This window comes from Poecilia reticulata, chromosome 17 (assembly GCF_904066995.2).
Source record: "Poecilia reticulata chromosome 17, P_reticulata-male-v2, whole genome shotgun sequence".
NCBI classification, from domain to species: domain Eukaryota; kingdom Metazoa; phylum Chordata; class Actinopteri; order Cyprinodontiformes; family Poeciliidae; genus Poecilia; species Poecilia reticulata.
The window spans coordinates 6,910,758-6,930,694 of NC_088846.1; the positions used below are offsets into that span (position 1 = coordinate 6,910,758).

The 19,937-nt window shown below is 38.3% G+C and overlaps 2 protein-coding genes across 11 annotated transcripts in view; one reads left to right on the forward strand and one right to left on the reverse strand.

Moving 5' to 3' along the window:
- Nucleotides 1-109: 109 nt before the first annotated feature.
- LOC103478958 (acyl-CoA-binding domain-containing protein 5-B-like) lies at nucleotides 110-12,705 on the reverse strand. 7 transcript variants are annotated; one of them, XM_008433122.3, is made up of 15 exons: nucleotides 12,348-12,704; nucleotides 10,789-10,983; nucleotides 10,381-10,600; nucleotides 9,898-10,021; nucleotides 8,201-8,273; nucleotides 7,826-7,973; nucleotides 7,681-7,719; nucleotides 6,134-6,304; nucleotides 5,828-6,043; nucleotides 4,843-4,937; nucleotides 4,237-4,423; nucleotides 3,489-3,691; nucleotides 3,296-3,346; nucleotides 1,222-1,337; nucleotides 110-1,149 (listed from the first exon to the last, which is right to left on the reverse strand). In XM_008433122.3, exons 3-15 carry the CDS (start codon nucleotides 10,514-10,516, stop codon nucleotides 1,116-1,118), a joined length of 1,593 nt encoding a protein of 530 aa, XP_008431344.1. In that variant the 5' UTR covers nucleotides 10,517-10,600; nucleotides 10,789-10,983; nucleotides 12,348-12,704; the 3' UTR covers nucleotides 110-1,115. The 7 variants fall into 7 exon arrangements, with proteins under 7 accessions (XP_008431344.1, XP_008431342.1, XP_008431345.1 ...); XM_008433120.3 differs by lacking the exon at nucleotides 12,348-12,704 and adding an exon at nucleotides 12,051-12,138; XM_008433123.3 differs by lacking the exon at nucleotides 10,789-10,983 and having other exon boundaries at nucleotides 12,348-12,705.
- The window catches only part of LOC103479191 (abl interactor 1-like), a 29,498-nt gene continuing 21,734 nt past the window's right edge, over nucleotides 12,174-19,937 (forward strand). For all 4 annotated transcript variants that reach the window (XM_081598328.1, XM_081598330.1, XM_081598329.1 and 1 more), the window contains exon 1: nucleotides 12,174-12,306. In XM_081598328.1, coding sequence (XP_081454454.1) covers nucleotides 12,190-12,306 — 117 coding nt within the window. In that variant the 5' untranslated portion in view covers nucleotides 12,174-12,189. The remainder of the gene's footprint in view (nucleotides 12,307-19,937) is intronic.

Sequence of the window (19,937 nt, forward strand, 5' to 3'; positions counted from 1 at the left end):
ACCCATATATACAACCAGGATGGTTCATAGGCTAAATGAGTTGACTGTGGCAGTAGCTTCCATAGATTCACAAGCACCAATGCTCACAAACATGCTAGTATTTAAAAAAAAAAAAAAAAAAAAAAAAGCAAATATCAGCTGAGGGAATCAATACTAAGTGCATGGAATGTTTTCAACAACCACAGACTAACAATAACTTTAAACACTGATGTAAGAACAGGTTTGTTACAAAATTTTTTTTATTATATCTTTCAAGTTTCATACAGTCACATATTACAACTAGTCTTGCTATAAGATTGTGTAAAATGTACATTATCTTAATTTGTACTGTAAAACCGACTAGATGAATGATTAGCTAAGGCTAATATAGATTGTCTGTAGTAAATGTTGGAAATATAGGAGGAATTATGACATAAACCTGAAACCACATACTGCAAACCTCGCAGTAGGTGCAATACTTCTGTAGCAGCTTATTTGTTGCTATTATTATTATTTTTCATTTTTAAAAGCATATATTTTTCTCTTTTTTCCCACCTCACACAAGTTTTTTTTTCTAAATTACAAAAACAAAAGCTGACTCAGCAGTCAGCTTTTGACTCAGCTACCTCTCCATGTAGAAGGAGGAATCGTTATTTATTAGTGCACTGCAGCGGCAAGCTACATATTAAAATCTCTGCTTGCTACATCAAATGTATATCAGATATTAAGAGAAATACCCTCAGCCTATTTAAATGTAAAAATAAATAAATAAATAAATACACATGCTAAACACTGATTTATAATTTATAAATGTATCTTCCCAAGACATCAAAATTAAATAAACTGCACAAACATGATCCACCAAATAAATAATAACGAGAATCTGGAAAACTCCCAACACTGGTGAACTACAGTCACTGTATAACCATAAACTATCATTTCATTTCAGTCATTTTGTGGCTACAGGCTATAATTAAACCTTCTCACACACCTAACAGGGCTCCCCTTGCTTAGGAGAAACCACCAATTTCCTGCCGCTTTCAGATTTCAGTTTCGTAACTCCACGTTTGGAACGTCAGCTGGAGTGAAGCCACAGTGAAACAAAAGTGCGTTTTTCCTGCCGAGTGTCAGAACCCTCACGGTATTTTCCTGTGAACAGAAGAGTGGAGACTGAGTCGAAATAAAATATTAAAATCTAGTTAGCTTTTATTATTATTACTATTAGGCATGGATCCTGCTCACCTTCTTTTACGTTGGAAATAAAGCTGGACAAGCCAGTGGGTGACAAGAGGCCAGAGCGCCGTCAACACCACAGTGAGTGGAGAGAGGTGGAAAGGCCACCAAGACGGCCTCAGGAGCTACAACACACACAGGCAGCCGACAGAAACTGAAATGAACAAACAATAATAACATTTTGGTAGCGACTGTAACACGTTTTGTAACAATATGTGAAAGCTGAAAGCAGCTGCTCCTTCTACAGCTGTTGTCGTGGATTACCCTTTTCATGCTGTTTTCCTTAGATAAGAAAAGAAATATCTAGAGAAAATGAAAGTCTTTATCTTTGGTTAAAGATGCATCATGAAACTTTTACTTACAAAACAGGATTTTTTTTTTTTTTTTTTTTACATATTTGTTAAAATTAATATTCTGCCTTCTCCCAGTGCTCCCAGCGCTAACTACATTAGAACACCATTCAGAAACAACAGATTACTGCCAGGAGGAGGGTCTTCGCGCTGTCAATCACTCTCGTGCTCACCCCTTCTCGCGCTTGCTCTTTGCTAAGCTACTGCTGGTTCACCACAACATAGCCTGCCACTAATGCTGGTTAGCACAGCCACCACTAAACGGTTTTCCTGTAACAGTAAGTTGTTTTTCCACCATTAGCACATTGAGCAGAGTACAAAAGGTTGATTGACAGCGCTAAGACAGTCCTCCTGGCTCTGACGGTAGGAGCGCTGAGAGGAGACGGAGAAGCTCAGGTTTTTCACAGATTATCTGTCTCATACGAAACTGTCACAACATATGTTGTTTAAAAAACAACATGCCGCTTTAATGCAAAACGTCACTCATTATTCCAAAAACTATCTTTTCTACTGAGGTGATGGGATATTTGTCAGAGGAAAAACATCATTTTGTAACCATCTCATGAGCTCATGAGATGGTTACGAATAAAAACAATTATAGCTTTCTGGGCTTCACACAAAAACCAGTTACCATGGTGCAAATTTATGTGTCACTGCCTGAACCTTATCAAAGTGGCTAGATGGCAAAATCTTTGGTATTTTTGTCCTAGTTTCTAGTGGAAATATCTCAGCACACTTTAAATAAGACAAAACTAGGTTACAAGTAACTTTTCAGCAAATCTAGAGATTGTTTTAAGTCAATAATTCCTTAATACTGATTTTTTTTTAAAAGTACTAGTTCCACCGGCAGATTATTTCACTAGCAGGACATTTTTTTTCATTTTATTGATGTTTTTCGATGTTCTTTTGAAGGGTAGAAAATATGAATATTTAATTGCTTAAAGGAAGCTGTTTAGTTTAGCAGGAAGCTACTATGGTGTAATTACCTGCTTAATATTTTAAATGACTCGGACGAGGTTTTAACAGATGATCCTCACTGACATGTTCAATGCTTTTTAAAGCTGGGTCTGATATTAGTGTCTTCATGTCATCGCATCATGTAAATCCCACAACCAAATAAGTGAATAAGTTTCTCACTGTTACGTAAATGTCTCCTTTATTATCATTGCCCACACTTAAAGCTTCAAATGATTTTAAGTCCAGCATAATGTTGCATTAAATATAAATGTCATCCATAAAATCAAGTGAAGAGGAATCTTTTTTTTTCTCCCTAAAACTTAAAGGTTGCATCCGTTGTCCACGCCTTCTTAAATAATAAGATAATTACATGAGTAAATCCAAAATATATTTTTTAACCCCTTAACCTGCAATGGTTTCCCTGCGTGTCATTTTTTCATTGTATGTTCTGGATGTATGGGTTATGATGATTTGATTTATTCAGGTAAAGAAATTAATTCCTATGTGAAAAATAATTGCTACCTAAACCTAATAACTAGTTGTGCCAAGTTTCTTTTACGTAATTATATATATTTTTTTTTTGCCAAAATATATTTTGGCCAATAAATGACCATTAATAAAAGGTGACCATTAATTTTGTCAGCTCAAAACTAAAGAATCTCATGAAAATTTTATGCAGAAAAAATGATAGAAATATTTCTACCATTGACGTTCACTCTTTGCTACTGTAATAATAAGAACGAGAACAGTGAGAAGAGAACAGAAATGACGAGAACCTTTCGTGGGACAGGCAGGAAGCCTTCCTGTCTTGGAGACGGAGATCTTGACTGAAAATAAGAAAATAAAGGCGTCTTTTAGGATACGCAGACCGGTGACGGTAAACGAGGTGAGCAAAAAATGTGACGTAAAACAGAACAAGTCCGGATGCCGCTGAAGCAAATAAAGCAGCCGGAGGTTCTGGTTGATCACCTGTGGCCTGGTGAGCTCTTCTAAAGCGTGCAGCCTGTGCAGCACATCAGCCATGTTGTGCTGCAGCCTCCGCAGAGCAGCTGCTATTTGCTCATTCGTGTTTCCCCTCATAGCAACGGCAGGATGTCTGCTCCGCAACACGCAACCACAGGCAGCGTCTGCGCTTGCACAACGCAGAGGGATGCAGGTGGCTCTGGGTGAACCTGCGACAGAACAAGAGATGCATCAAAGAGCAAGAACTTTGTGGGGAAAATCAACGTTTTAAAGGGGCGGTATTGTGCAAAATTCAACTTTTTTGAGCTGAACATCGTGTTATAATTTTATTCCGTCATCAAAAATAAACCTGTAGTGTTGCCTTGATTCTCAAATATGCATTTCTCAAATGTATGTTTGAGAAATCCCTTAATCTCCCATAGCAACGATTCAGCTGTGCAAAAGGTTTGGTTGGACCTAGCCCCGCCTTCAGGGATGAAGCTCCTCCTCCGAGCTGCAGTTTACAAGCTATAGAGTTTCCGACTCACAAAGTTTCAGAAACATCAGGAGTTTTTAAAGCGACAGAGCCCCAATTTCAAGGCGTTAAATTACAAAATCTAATTTAGCATTTGATATATGTAGCAATTAAAAAAAACAAACTGAAGTTAACACAGTTATTTGATTGTGCAATAAAATGGCACTAAATGCCTGGGGAACACATAATACTGCCCCTTTATTGATGCAGTGTTATCAGGGGAAACTACTGCAGGTTCACCTCGCCCTCGTTTCGGCAAGGAGATGCTGTGCTTTCTCGGAGTCGCTCTTTCTTTCATGTGGAAATCTCCCGACGGTTCTTCGTCTTCGGCATCTTTCAGGGTCGTGCTGCTCTCAAACCAAACGTCGCTCGTCTTCGCCGATGTAGCTCCTGACCCGGGGGACCGGCCTTTAGACGGAGGCAGCCGCTGCGCACGCAAACGAGATATGAGACAGTTTTTATTTTTGTTTTTTTTATTTTAAATGTTACTACATTTAAAATAAAAATGTAGTGTCTGTCTTTATTTTCTATTGGTTTCAAAACTACTGTTGTGAATCCAATAGAAAATAAAGACACTTGACCAAGTATTTTTGGTCAAGTGTCTAGTGCATGTATCCCAGTACACTGGAAATAAGACTAAACTAACTTACATGTAACTTTTCAGCAAAATATAGGAGCTTGCTTAAGTCAACAATTCCTTAATGTTGATGAAAAAGTAAAACTTCCACTGGAAGATTATTTCCCATGTTACAAGGGAAATAATCTGCCAGTGGAACTAGAACTTGGCTGGTACATCTCCAGTTCTGACGTTTATTTTCATCAGGGAGACAAAGAGAGACGGCAAACCTCCTCCATGGCCAGATGCTCCATTGAGTCACAGAACTCCTCGTTGTCAGAGTCTGTGGGTCGACGGTTCCGCTCAGGATTCGCACCGTGGTCGTCTGAGTGGTCAGAAAACAAAGCATACCAAAAACAGAAATGTGTTACCAGAAAAAACAAAACACTAATCATATAATTGTTTAATAATCTAATAATTGAAGATTTGGTTTGAAAATCTGACAGTGCAACTGCTTCACTAGCAAACAGTCAAGCACAGAGTTCTGCTAACGAGCCAATATTGGAGTGCTGTTTCCGTTAAATAAGAAACACAACTAAAAAAAAAAAAGTTTGTTCACACAATAAGTCATTAGAAATCATTCCACGCCATGATTCTTCAACTACTTCCTGCTGTCTTCTTCTTCATAGTTTGCACCGACCGCAACATCAGGTTGCGTCACACTTTTCTCGTGTGACATGAGAAAAGTGTTCCCACTGTTGCAAAATCAACCAATTTCTAAATATTCTGAATCATTTTCCCAAAAATCACTTGATCGCCAAAACTTTTTATCGAAAATAATTTTTTCTCCCCCAAATATGCCATGTTTCCATAAAGCAAATTTTGTTTTTGAAATGTCAAATTGCACGACTGGATGGTCAATGGAAAGTCAGCTACTGACTAACTTCAGAACTAAGTAGAAAAGATTCAATTGAAAAAATAAAATCAAGACAAAAAGGAAAAAATGCCTCAAGGTCATAGTGTCTGCAAAGACATGAAGCTCTAATAAAGTGAGGGGGGAAAAAAGCTGTGTTTTATTTTCATTGAGTTCCATTTTGTTTTTCAAAAGTTCAGGAAAAAACATTTACCAAGTTCATGTTAAGAGCTACATAATGATATAATGTTACTGGAAGTTTCCCTTTTTTTTTTGCTTTTACTGAAAGAAGACGAATTTTTCCACATCTGATTGTTCTTACTGAGACTATTTTGACCCAGTAATAATGTGGGGGATCCTACCGTTAAAGTATCCATTAAAGTGCAGGTATGGGTTGTGGAGCCCAGTGGGCTCCATGGAACAGGCCAGCTCCTCCTCCTCCACCTCGCTGTTGAGGGAGCTGTGCGTGCCGTTGGTGAAGGACGACACGCTGGGCTCCAGGCTGCTGTTGGACCCCTTAGTGTCAGACCGCCACCTTCTATCCTCCACGGTTAAAAAGCGTGGGTCCTGGTTCCAATCTGGGGTAAAAAAAAAACAAACAAACAAAAAAACAGGAACATTTGACAATGTCTCTTTTTGTTTTTGAATTTCTACTTTTTTCGTCGTACCTCTGGTCTCCACATTGTCGGCGCAGAAGTCGTCATTCCAGTTCTCCCCGCTTTCCTCTGTTATCACTTTGCCTCCTTCTGCCTCCTCGCTGCTCGCACTTCGTCTCAGGGCACTGAGGTCTCTGTCTCTCTCCTGGACATTTTGAATGTCCTCCCACAAATCCCCATAGCCTGAAAAGTGACAAACAGCACTTCAGAGTCTACAGTGTCTTACCAAACATTCACACCACTTAAACCTAAAGATAAAAATCTTTTTCAACTGTGGGAATGACTGATGTTAAACACTTCATTTTGAGGTTTTTTTTTCTGATCAAAAACATCTGATAGTTTTAAACTGTGTGGAAAAAAATTAAGGTGTCAAAGTCAAAACCTTTGACACCTAGCTTAGTGCTATCAGTGTAGCATGCTAGCAGCAATTGTTGCTGGGCTTACATTTACTCTTCTTATGACTAAAAGATGCTTTCCGTAATAAAATTCTCATTGTACCTCATTAGAAAACCCTTTAAAAAACATATGGAGTTGTGTTTGTTTATCAAAAGTATTTTACTCATGTCCTCTTGTACAAGTTTGAGGCAGACATTTACCTCCAGCTGTTCAGGCAGCAAATATAGAGGTCTGGTCATGTGACCACTCACACTAGTTATATGAAACTAATTGCCTAAGAGTAGTCAACCTATTATTTGTACTTAAAAACTTAAATTAGATGACCAGAGCCAAAGCAAAACTTTTACAGCTTCCAGAAGCAAAGAAAAGAAATGACAGGTTATTCATATCTTCAAATTTATTGATACTCTCACTGAGCAAACAGTGGAGTAAAATAGTAAAAATAACAACCCCAACAATAGGACAGTCTCAGGGATTTTTAAACATCATTGATTGGAATTTATTGTGACAGCGATAAATCAAAATCTTATCATGATAAGAAATTTATCATGATAACTGATGAATGATACGATAACCCATGGAGGGTGAATACTTACGTAAATGTGATTCATTGGTTTTCAGCTTTTTACAAAATTGTAATATAATTGCACAGTTCATTCTGTTTACATTACATTACTTGTCACATTTACGGTATCTTTTTAAGAGCTGTCGTGAGTGTTTTTCCCAGGTATCTGGTTTTTATTGCATATTTTTATACATATTGCACCAATTTAATTTCCCTTTGGGATCAATAAAGAATTTTTTAATTGAATTAATTGTTTCCAGTTTTGTCTATGTCTTTTATACTACTGGTTGTTTTGGCTATAAACTGAAATTGAACTGAATTGAACCAAGGGCGATTCATGTGGAAAAGCCCCATAGGGAGTATCAATACTTTTGCAAGAAGCAGAACATTATGCGCACGCACGCACGCACGCACGGACGCACGCACACACACGCTTTGACCAATTCTGAATTCTGCATGAACACAGGTCAATTAAATACAACATAAACAATGCAAACACACATTTGTTCTAATGTCCGCTCTTTAACTATACCAGGCTAATAATGCACAACACAGCCTATCTCTACTGAGTCTAAAGCAACTAACGTCAAAGACTTGCCTTCCATCGTTGGCTTCTTAATCGATTTAATCAGCTCCTCTAATGATACGAACACATGGCAAAAACACAGTATGCTCTTATTACATTTGATGTGCCTTTAGGTCTGAAGCAGCATGAACGCTGAGTTGTTACTTATCTTCTTTACCTGCGTGCGCCGCAAAAGGCCTGGTGAAGGGCCTCCTGACTGTCTGGTTTCCTTCCTCCTCTCCCTCTCCGTCCACCTCGGTGTAGAAGTTGCCAAGCCTCTGCACCAGCTCTGTAACTTCCTCTGAGATTGGGATGGTCTCCAAAATCTGACAACAACACGCGCGCGCACACACACACACACACACACACACACAGCAGAGTTCCAGCGGATATGACAACGACTCAGTAGCACAAAAGTCCAACGTCTTTTTTTAAAACTTTCTGGGCAGTAAACACGGACGTGTTAACGCTTGCGCACAAACACTGACGCACGGAGCAAAACTCGAACACGTTACTGTAGTCTACGCTTCTGTTTTGTGGGAAAGCAGCTTACCAGCTGGATGTGCTCTATGTAATTCTTCATGGCTTCCTCTTTTGTCATGTTTCCCAGAGAGCTCCATGCGTCCCTGACAACACAGTCCAAGTTCAACACAGAGGAAAGAGCTGAATGCCAAGTAACTCAAGCGAAGCTGTCTCTCTGAAAGTCTTTTCAGAAAATTAATAAAGCAGTAAGCTTTGGGTAGTGATGAAATGCAATGCCTTGAAAAGAGTATTACAACACAACCCTTAAGTTTCTCTGCTCTCTAAGTTTTAAATAATTTTTTAAAATAAAAGCTTTGGCCCTTTTTTCTTTGAAAGTTAGCTGAAGCTCACTGAGACTAGGTGAAAAGTGTCTTTGGACATCACTTTTTAACTATTACCACAGTTGCTTTTTTTCTGCTAGAAAATAAATCCCAATCTTTATCCCCTTTGTGACCTTCAACAGGGTTTCTTTCTTCCTAAATAAACCCAGTATTTAAGTCTTTCCATTAACCATAAACTTTCCTGTCCCTGCTGATGAACAGCATCCCCATGACTGGTCTGTTAATGATGACAGAAGGGCCAGAAAGTTCAGCTTTGGTCTTGTCTAACATGAGCACTGGTTTTAAGATGTTTGCTGTATCATTTCTACTTCCATGATCTTTAGGACTCACTGACCCTAAAGATCATGGAACGGTTTAGACGTTTCCCTGTGGTCACATCCCTGGTTAAAGTAAATAAGTTAAAGGCTTTTGCAGGGATGGTACTATGGAGCAGGAAAACATGTAAAACACGGAGGATAGCAGGTCCAAAGGACCACTGGTGTGCATAACTTGTGGCAAACTGAAAACTTGACTTCTTCTGGCTATCTTTAAAGCTGCAGCATAACTTCTTTATGTATATTTTTCACATATGTTTTTTTAAAAACTGTCACGACATGATAGTGTGAGACAGATAATCTGCCAAAAAAAATAAAAATAAATAAATTCAAGCTGTCCCACCTGATTCCAGTGCTACTATTGCCATCTGCAGAAATACATGTGCAGGAGCATGATTGACAGCGCTAAGACCCGCCTCCTGGCTCTGATTGGTGCCACTCCATTTAGAAGGAGGCCCACATCTCGGTAGTTATGCAGAACCTTTTATTTTTGAATAATGGACTGATCCACCTTTCTGCATGGAGTTTGCATGTTCTCCCTGTGCATGCGTGGGTTTTCTCCGGGTACTCCGGTTTCCTCCCACAGTCCAAAAACATGACTGTTAGGTTAATTGGCCTCTCCAAATTGCCCCTAGGTGTGAGTGTGTGTGTGGATGGTTGTTTGTCCTGTGTGTCTCTGTGTTGCCCTGTGAGAGACTGGCGACCTGTCCAGGGTGAACCCCGCCTCTCACCCGGTACGTTAGCTGGAGACAGGCACCAGCAACCCTCCTGACCCCACTGAGGGACAAGGGTGTCAAAAAATGGATGGATGGATGGACTGATCCACTGCCAAAACAATCGGTTGTTCTGAATTTGATTTAAGATTATCCCTGAAAATGGGGATGACAACAACATATTAACACCACAATGTTTACATTTTTGCTGGTTTTTACAGCCATATTGACAAAAAAAAAAAAAAACAGTTCCAAGGCAATGCAGATGATCTCCAAAGCATAGAAGTGGGGTTGAGCTCTTATAAATTCATCTTTGCATATTATAAGTTTAATTTAAATTTTAAAAAAGTTACAGTTTACCATTTAGCTTTGCCTCCAGTGTCCCAGAAGCCAGTCGGTCTGGGGATGTGACAGGGCCCCATGGTGGCCTGCTTATAGTAGCTGTAAAACATCAGCATCATGTCATCAGAAGGCTGGAAAGGACCTAAGAAATGAAGAAAAGGTGGATGACATGGTGACATTTAAAACCTCTTTCATTTTATTTTTTTCAAATATACAATTTCAAAGATTCCTTTTAAGAATTGTGTGCTAATCCATGATCTAAGCCTCTAGACCAGACAAACCACGGACTCCCTTAATCACGGCTCTTTATCCTTGTGTAGCAGCTTTATGAGAGCAGGGGGGGCAGGAGTGACAGCTCCGCATGTAGGTCAGTCACCTGGATTGTTTACACTCCACACGGCGCGCACGTCACAAGGACTACTGCGCACAATTAGACAACTCTGGGTTTATTTCATGATTGCCCCCCCTTGTTTTTCAGAACAGATCGGGATGATTCATCACCTTCATCCGGCAAACTCCGGATCACTTTAGCCGCAGCGGTAAATTTCGCCTCCAGGCTGTACTCGTCCTCCTCGTCCTCCTCCTCCTCCTTCTTCTTCTCCTGCTGCGCCATGCCGAGTCCACGCGGGGATGACATGAAAGGAGCCTCAGATCTTGGACGAGAATTTAAAAAATCAAGGTGGATCAGAGAGTGTCCGATGAAGGGTGCAGTCCCCGTGCCCTGCAGCATATGAACAGAAACAGAGGATACGCATGCTCTCAATTCTTTTCTTTTTTTTTATTAGTCTATAAAATTCGCGTAACCCATGCAATCTGTTGCAACCTCTGTGCTTTCTTTCTTTTTCCTTTTTTTAATTTATTTAAAGTCATATCCCCCAACCTCCCATTTCTGATTTTGAAGAAACCCACCTTATTACTTCATAAAGCCGGTGTCTGCCTGCAGTGTTGAAGCAGAGAGCCAATCTCCTCTCGGGTTAAGGATGAGCCCAGCAGTTAACTCTTGAGCGCTACGCGTTTGTGGGAAATGTAGTTCATATCAGCAAGAGCCACGTTTGGAAGAGGTTCGCCTCCCACCGCTGAAGGCGTTCAAATCCCACAAACCTCCTTTAATGGGGGGGATTTAAAACACAGGGTGGTTATGGGAAATGTAGTCTTAAAACATGTTTCGTCTATGCAGCAAAAAGCTGAAACCCCGTTTGTTGCTTTAAGATGTCAGTCTGCCATATCTTTGGAAATGCATAAGCACTCTGGATTTATTTTAGCGTTATCACAATGATTTATGTAAATTTTGGACAAATGTTTTACTTAAATATGTAGAAAATAAGGATTTATTTGAATTATATTAGCCCAAGTTTGCTTATTCACTATTGTCTTGTAAGACAACAGGGAATGACAAAGTATCTATCTATCTATCTATCTATCTATCTATCTATCTATCTATCTATCTATCTATCTATCTATCTATCTATCTATCTATCTATCTATCTATCTATCTATCTATCTATCTATCTATCTATCTATCTATCTATCTGTCTGTCTGTCGGGCGATAGCAGCGAGGGGGTTTATGGGAAATGTAAGCTTTGTTCAGCAAAATCTGAAAATAAACGGTGGTAAATGCATACTTGATATTTGTCATATCAATTTTATGTAATTTTACAAGTTTTAAAAAATCTATTTAATTTAGAAGTTTCATTTTTAATACGGAAAAGGATTTCTGTATTTCATAGAATGCTCGATATTGTTGACGATTGAGATTGTGAGTACATTTGTGTTATTGGATGACAAGATTAAGGTTTTTTTTTATTACTTTAGTATTCAATTTGTAAATTCAATTCAACTTTATTGGATGCTATACGTCAGAGAGATTAAATGTACACCTCCATTTGTGATTTATTATTGTAGTTAAAATTTTAATAATTATTGCAGGATTTTTTTACTATGACTGTTAAATATTTAAAAAAGTCAAAAATTGTATAATCTATTTATATTACCATATTAAATATTACTTTTCTATACTAATTAAATGAAAACTATACTAAAATATTACACGGCCATACAATTACGTGTAAAACCGCCGCAGCGAAATCTGATTGGTTAGCTCCTCCCCCCGCTCGGTTTCTGAACCAATGAGCGCTCTCCGTTTACAACGTAGCTGCGATTAGTCACGCACTGTTGTGAATCGGAGGCCAGCGCGGAGCCACAATGCCAGACGGGGGAGCCCCTTTCTCAGCAACACAGCACAGCATCACAGCCTCGCCTCACTGAAAAAAAAAAAAGACGGGCAGGAGAGCAATGCAAAAGGATGTAAGATGGCAGAGCTACAAATGCTATTAGAGGAGGAAATCCCGGCCGGTAAAAGAGCGCTGGTGGAAAGCTATCAGAACCTGTCCCGGGTTGCAGAATACTGTGAAAACAATTATGTTCAGGTAAGTAGAGGCCGCTAAACGCGATAATTTCCCCCCCTCACCTCCTTTCTCCGTCGTGCCTGCGGTGTTGTAGCTGAGGAGAGTGAAACCACAGCGACAGGAAATGCTGGTCGCAATGAAAGCGGTTCTCCAAGCGCTGGCCTCGCCGAGTGGTCTGGGCTCCCGGTGAGCTGTTTCTGTCAGCCGCGGCTCGGTGTGGGCTCGGGCAGGGCTGCACGTCGGCGTTTTCTCTCTTTCGGCTTCGTTTATGAAGCAAGGGGCTTTGCTCGGCGAGCTAAACGCTGCTGGGGGGCTTTCAGAGGGTGTGTCGTTATTAAGGGTTAGTGGTGGTTTGTCACTTCAGTGTCTTAGAGACAATGTCGACCCCATTTTTAATGTTGGCGTTTTTATTTTCTACACGAATCCCACTGAGTGTGCTGGCAACGTTCAGGCGTCATAACAGCGTTGCGAATGTTAATTTTTCAAATGAGACATGGGTTCTTGAAAGATAGAAATCTACATAAATGTATTTGGTTTCTTCTGTTAATCTTAGCACTGAATTACAGTAGTAATCTTCACTTATGCGTGCCATAGATTAAGCCATTACCTTGCAGATATAAAAAAAACACACAAAAAAACCCAAAACACCAAATCAATGCAGAGATGCACCAATCAGTCAGCTAGAGATCGGAATCGGTCAGTTTCCCCACAATCTTCCCCGATAAGTAATCAGCAGGTTATATTAGTTTAGATACAAAAAAACCCACAAAGAATTTCCATTATATTTCATTTATGAACTCATTACCTGCATGAACTTTGATGTGTTTTTTAGTTGAACAAAAAGTCCATAAATCTTATGGACATCAATAAATGGGATCAACATAAAAAAAATCTTGGCTGTTGCATCTCCACTTGTATTATTACATTACATCAGGTTTCTTTTAAGGTATGGTTGTGTGCTAAACGCAACTTTTTGTGAGCAATGGTGCAAACTGATAAGATGTAATGCTGCGATCAATTTGTTCTCTATCAGACACTGTGCCACATTTTTTTATGTTTTATATGGTGTAATCATTGGAAATACATCTAAACCATCAAAATCAGAGTAAACAGGTCAGAAAACCAGAAATGAGCATCAACCAGAAATTTCTCCAGTTATTTATGACTAGCTTGTTGCCGACTTTGGTTGCGTCATAACACGATTAGCCAGGTTTTCCTCTCTTCCTTTTTCCCAGCATGCCAATTTCCACATGCCGCATTCTCACCTATCACTTTTTGCATCACTTAAAGCTCATGCCAAGTTTGAATTGAAGAGTCCATCGAACTGGCTAAATGTGGAATTTGAACGTGAAGGCGAGTGCACCGTGATACGATGCTAAATGTTGCATCCGAGCAGCTGTTGGAGATTGCAGACCTTGATGCTGTAATGATGACTGCGATTTGATTTCATATTGCTGCTCTCCCGCAGAGTGTTTTCAGTAAATGTGCGAGCCGGCATCGCTGGCTGAGTGGTCTGGTATGAACTGTTGTGTCTCTCAGCAGTGAGACCAAGACTTGTGCTCCACAATGTAATTATTTTCACTGTGATGCTGTGAAAGACCATAGCTGCAGTTCGACATATTAACACATCTTTTTTTTTTCTTTTTTTTGCTTTACTCCAGTCAACATCAAAAACAGAATTGTGACTTCATATAAAAGTAGGGTTGAAAGGATTAATCCCATTTATCGTGATTATTGAAACAATCATCAGCTAATTTAGTAATTATTAATCGTTAACTGGAAAAAAGGCCATTTGCTGAAAAAAAAAAAAAACTAAACATATTGAGAGCATAAATTAAGCCAAAACTGTACAACATAAACATTTTGCCTTTAAATAAATATGTTTTATCCAAAACTACTCAAGTGGCTTTTTTTAAAAAAAAAATATTCAACCGGTTAAAATTTGGTAAAGGAATTCTATGTTATTGCGTTCTAGGCAATAAATAGTTTTTTTCTTATTTAAAAAAATGAATTGAACTATTTTTTACTTTCATATTTTAATGTTTTAATAATATTGTGTAAAAAAAGACTTAAGTTGTTAAGTAAAAAAATCTGTGAAATGTTACTATATCAGCTTGTTTGTGGTTTACCTTGGACATATTTTGCACAAACAAGCTTTTCAGACAGGCCAATTCTACCATTAACTTATTAATTCTACTTTTATTTCAAAACAAAGACATAAACAAAATTCTACAATAAACAACTAATTTGGAAATATGTTAAATGTCTTAAATGTTTTAAATATATAGTTTATTAATTTTCAGTAACTTGTGATATTTATTCAAATATTAAGCAGCTATTAGAATTATAAACTGCATCATGACAAAAATTTCTATTGTGCGTAGACAGTAAATGGAGATATTTCAACTTGGTGGGCAAGAAGTGCACATTTTCATTTGTTTGTTGTCATAAGAACTGTATAGTCTCTTTAGTACCGTATTTTCCGCACTATAAGGCGCACCAGATTATAAGACGCACCTTCAACGAATGGCCTATTTTAAAACTTTTTTCATATATAAGGCGCATAGAATAGACGCTTCAGTTTGGGTTGTTCCGTACTCTATTATTACACATCCACATTTGTAAAGAAGTGGTCCCCGAGTACTTTATATAGTAGGCTGCCCCAGTCATTGTTTCACTCACGGTGTTGGTGTTGTGATATTGTGCCCAACTGCTTTCTGGGTAACGCAGACCAACTGACATGCTGCCGCCGCAGTCTCTGTCTCTCTTCCCCCGCTCCTCTCCCCCCTGGCTTTAAATGCATTATCAAACTTTATTAACAAACCAGCGTTCTGACAACTATCCCAGCATGCACCGCGCACTTCTTCTACGGGGGAAAATGAGGTCGGCGGCTGCTTATCGTAGTTGCTAGACCTGTTGTGGCTCAGTATTGGTCCATATATAAGGCGCACCGGATTATAAGGCGCACTGTCGGCTTTTGAGAAAATTGAAGGTTTTTAGGTGCGCCTTATAGTGCGGAAAATACGGTACTTTCTTAACCCATTTATCAAAATATGATGACACAGTTATGTTGATTTTATTTTCTGTGGATCTCGAAACTAGGGGTGTAGCGATACATCTTTTTTCAGTTCCGATACCGATATCACAGCTTTGAGTATTGGCCGATATCGATATTGACCTGATACAATGTCAGCACGAATTATTATTACTGTTTTTGTAGAGCGGAATGTTAGAAAAGGCTTGATCAAGAGATGTTACTCAATAAGTATGAGAAACACTGACACGTTTATTATTATCCAATTGGATAGAAGCGCTGCTGGATGAAATGCTGGGGCAGAATGCTTCTATCGGAGATTTTATGCAGGCCGTTGTAATCTGATACTCATTTTTTGCTTGATATCGGACCGAAATCCGATATCAATATCGGTTCAAGAAACCCCTATCGAAAGTTGTTCACTAGTGCAGAGTTTCTCAGCAGGTCTGCCATGGAATATGAAGATGAATCTTTTGAATAATAATCCCTTTAGGGAGATTGGAAACAGTTAGAATCTGTGTGCATCTTAAGGCGCTTTTAAAAAATTATGCTTTGAAGCATGCAAATGGTCGGCCAAAACAGCTTCAGTTAATATTCTCCCCAAAACGACTGGTAATATGTCTGCTGAGCGTTATGGCTCGAGCCTCCTGTTGTGAGTCAGTGATGTTGAAGCCTAGAGCTGAAATCTGCTCATCTAATTTCAAATAGTTCTTCATCCTCTTGCATATAGGCCATTTAAAAAGCACTCATACTGTCAGATCATCAGCTTAAATAGCAGCGCCGCACAAAAACAAACAGCCACGCTGTGATATGGAGATCATTTGCGTGATGCTTCAGAACTGGAGTTTTATTCTTAGATCAGATATTTGAAAAAAAAAAAAAAAAAGAAATCCATTTTGGAGGAACTGTCAAACTGTCACCCATAAAAACTGGTAAGAATAAAGCAGATTTTAAATTCGTTTGAGTCTTTTTGTTGTTTCTGGGTTACAGACGGGATAAAGGAAAGGAAAGAAACACTATTTGTTCCACCGTTCTAATTTTACTCTGCATGTTGAACTCATTGTTTCTAGAATCTCAGTTTGGGACTTTGTTGGACAAATTGTAGTCAGTCACTTCAACTTTAAAGTAGGTTAGAGGAATAACTTTCTAGACATGTTCCAGTAATGTGCTTAAAAATTACAGTCATTTCTAAAGAGGAGTTGGTTTTTTTTTGTTCATCTTGTGTTGATGTCCACAACATTTGTTGAGGTTGGATTACAGCTGCTTCACTTACCTTGAAAGCCGTCTCCTGAAACTGCATTACGTCCATATTAACCGTGGTCCAGTTGCATTATATAAAAGTGGTTGAATTTTCTTTGGTGTTGCGCTCAGAGAAAAGAAAAAAAAATCAGTTCTTTCTATTTGGTTTGCAAACATTAGACACGCCAACATCCAATATTTTCCTCATTAATTTGTTTTTTGGAACTATTATTGCAAGCATTTGCAATATATCCCTCACCCGGTGTAAATGAGAAAATTTACAAGCCTATACTTTTATTTTAGGAAGTTTTATATTTAGTGTATTAGTGATTAGCACAGTGAGAATTAGTAACTATAAACAGAAAGAATGTTCAGTCTTACTTAAATTTCTGAAATTTGCAAATGGCTGCCAACATTTCCAAGTCCAGCATGTTCTGTGACGGACAACGGTTTGAAGTGAAAAAGACAAAACAGGCCATCTTTGCTTTGATATTTTCAACTTTCCTGCTAATTGCGATATTTATTTTGTAGTTAACTTCTAACTCATTCTCTGCCTTCCCTGACTTTAACTTTAAACACCTCACTAATATAAAAAAAAACTAATTGATGTTTCTTCCCTTAGTAATGACTTCTACTTCAAATAGTGTCATAATTAGGGCAACGGAAATTTTACGTTCATTGTTTGTAAAAATTGATTTTTGTGTTACGGAGCCGGTCATTTACCAATTGCACTCACCAAACGTTTACTCTGCACATCCCTAACCTTTCAGTCTACAATTCAGCTCTGTTCTAACTGGCTTATTTGCTTCCATCCACTTAATAGAAAAGTGATGCATTTCTTTTTCAAGTTTTTTTTCTAAACCTCTTTAGTTTCACTTGTGAATGGATCACTGGTTACTGGTTATTTTTAGTAAGAAAGCTAAAATAATTTGCTTCGCAGTTCTCAGCTTTCCTCTCTGAATCTTTTGTTTAACAAAACCTTTTTGACCCAGAAGGGATCATTTTGTTTCCCAGTATTCCAGCAGTTTGGTGGCCAGGACAATTTTACCACATTAAATTGCGTATAGGTTGCTGTTTAAGTTAATGTTTTGTTAAAATTAAAAGTTCTGTACTCATACTTTAGCTTCCAAGCACTCCTTCAGTTGCTGGTGTGAGAGTAATTGTAGTTATGTCTGTTTCCTATATACATGCATGGAAAACGTTTAAATATGGACCCTTCATCCAGTGTTTGTGATACTACCCAACCAGCAGGGCTTCTGCTCTGTAGCAGGCTGGTAAGCTGGGACTCTGCAGGTAGCAGCAGAGCCTTTCAACAGATATTAGTGCAGCAGGTGGCCTGTCATAGTGGAGGAAGTGGAACAGGAAAACTGCTTGCACATCATCTTTAACGTCATTTTCAAACTGCTTTCAGCTTACCGGGCTTCTTTGTTTTTCATCTTTTAAAAGAATGTTTCTTCAAAAAAATTTCTTTCTCCCTTTTTAACACATTGCTATTAAGTCTTTAGGATGCTAATCAGCCTAATTTGTATGGAGGGCAAAAAGGGACAAAACTAAATAAATAAATACACCACTAAGTGGGTAATTAAATGTACCATGAGATAAATAAATGGTTAATTAAATGTTTAATTGATAGACAATTTGTTAAATAAGTCATTAAATTATTAAAATGCAAACTCCTGCATAAAGCTCTCCATTACATGAGCTGCCATGGTTAAATGGTTAAATAAATGTATTATAACTGATAAATTTGTTTATTTAAATACATAATTTAAGCATTTAAATGCTTCAATAGGTCATTTATTAATTAAACAATTATCTATTTCATCATGATGTACTTATTTACTTAATTTTGTCCCATTTAACCCTCTGTACATTTGGAGAAACAGGTCAGTGCTTGCCCCGCCCACTTTTTATCTCCACTTTGACAGATAAAATTGTCTTATGATCACAGTGCAGGAGCAGGGACCATGAATTAATTAAATAGATATTTACTTAATTATCTGCATTGGGTCTTATAAGTTTGCATATTAATGATTTAATGAATGACATTTAGCACATTAATTTTCTATTAGATAAATGACTTAAACATTTAATTAAACATTTATCTGTTTCATGATACAGTTAGTTAATGATTTAATTATGTATCTGTGTTTAATTTTGTCCCTGTTGACCCTCCGTATATTAAAAGAAACTGAACATGTAATTTGATAAGACCATTTGCAGCAACGACAGGACTTGCTGCTGAAATGTGCATTTTCTAAGTGTTAAGCTAGTTTTTTAAATGCGGGTCAGCAGTGAGCTGGATGATAAAGTGTGCTGCTGCAGTGAGATTAGATTCACCTCGTAACGAAAGGAGGAGTCCACATCATTGTTGCCGCATTTAAGTCTTTGTTCTGATGAAATAGGCACCAAGAAGCAAGTCATTGTCGGCCTTGAAACTGTTCATAATACCGCCTGACGTTCTTTAAGCAAAGATTAAAGATAGAGCGGCATTAAAATTGCTGCTGGTGAATTAGAAAAGCCCTGTGTCATGCAACAGATTGTCAATATTCTTACATAAACCAAACAATAAAATTACATCTCATCAGATTGGGCAACAAACACAGCCTTTCTCGCATTTAAGTTGACTACTTAGCTTCAAAGAAGGCCTCCTCATCATCATCCTTATGCATATTTTCCTTCACAGATATAAGTCATTCCAAAATGTTAGTATGATGTCAAATCAGAAGGGAAATGTTGATAAAACAAAAAGATTGTTTCAAAGCTGAAGTAAATCCTTTTGAGCTTAGCGGTGTGTGTAGTTCAGACGTCGAAGACGGCATTGATCATATTAACTTTCAGATAATCCTGGAATTCAAAAATACAACTAATGAGTGGGTGGGCTAATTTGCATATTTATGGAATTTTTCTTCCCTTACAGTTTTTTTTAAATTTGTTTTTAAGATTTAATAAAGCAACAAATTCCACCGTGACAAGATGCATTTTGATGTGCAAAATTAGATCTTTTTTCTTTTTCAATTGAAAACATCTGTGGAATAATTGTAGTCCTGCTTCCTAACCGGACTTGGCATTTCCCCTGTTAGAGAGCCTCTGTGTGTGGCTGCATTATCCCTGTTTGGTTTCCAAACTATAAATATGTCCACTCAATCTCAGTGCTATGCAGAGACATTCAGAAACAGATGGTTTGTGCAGCCGGGCAGAGATTTGGGATCCCATAAAAAAAATAAATAAAAAATGTCCTGGCATTCCTGCATTCTGGGCTTAACTCCCACCATGCACCTGTTCCCACACTGCCAACCTGGTTTTCTCTGGAGTTGTGTGGTGAAATTTCCTGGCTTGGGTTATCTTCTTCTAGAGTCTCGCAAACTTGCCCTCGCTT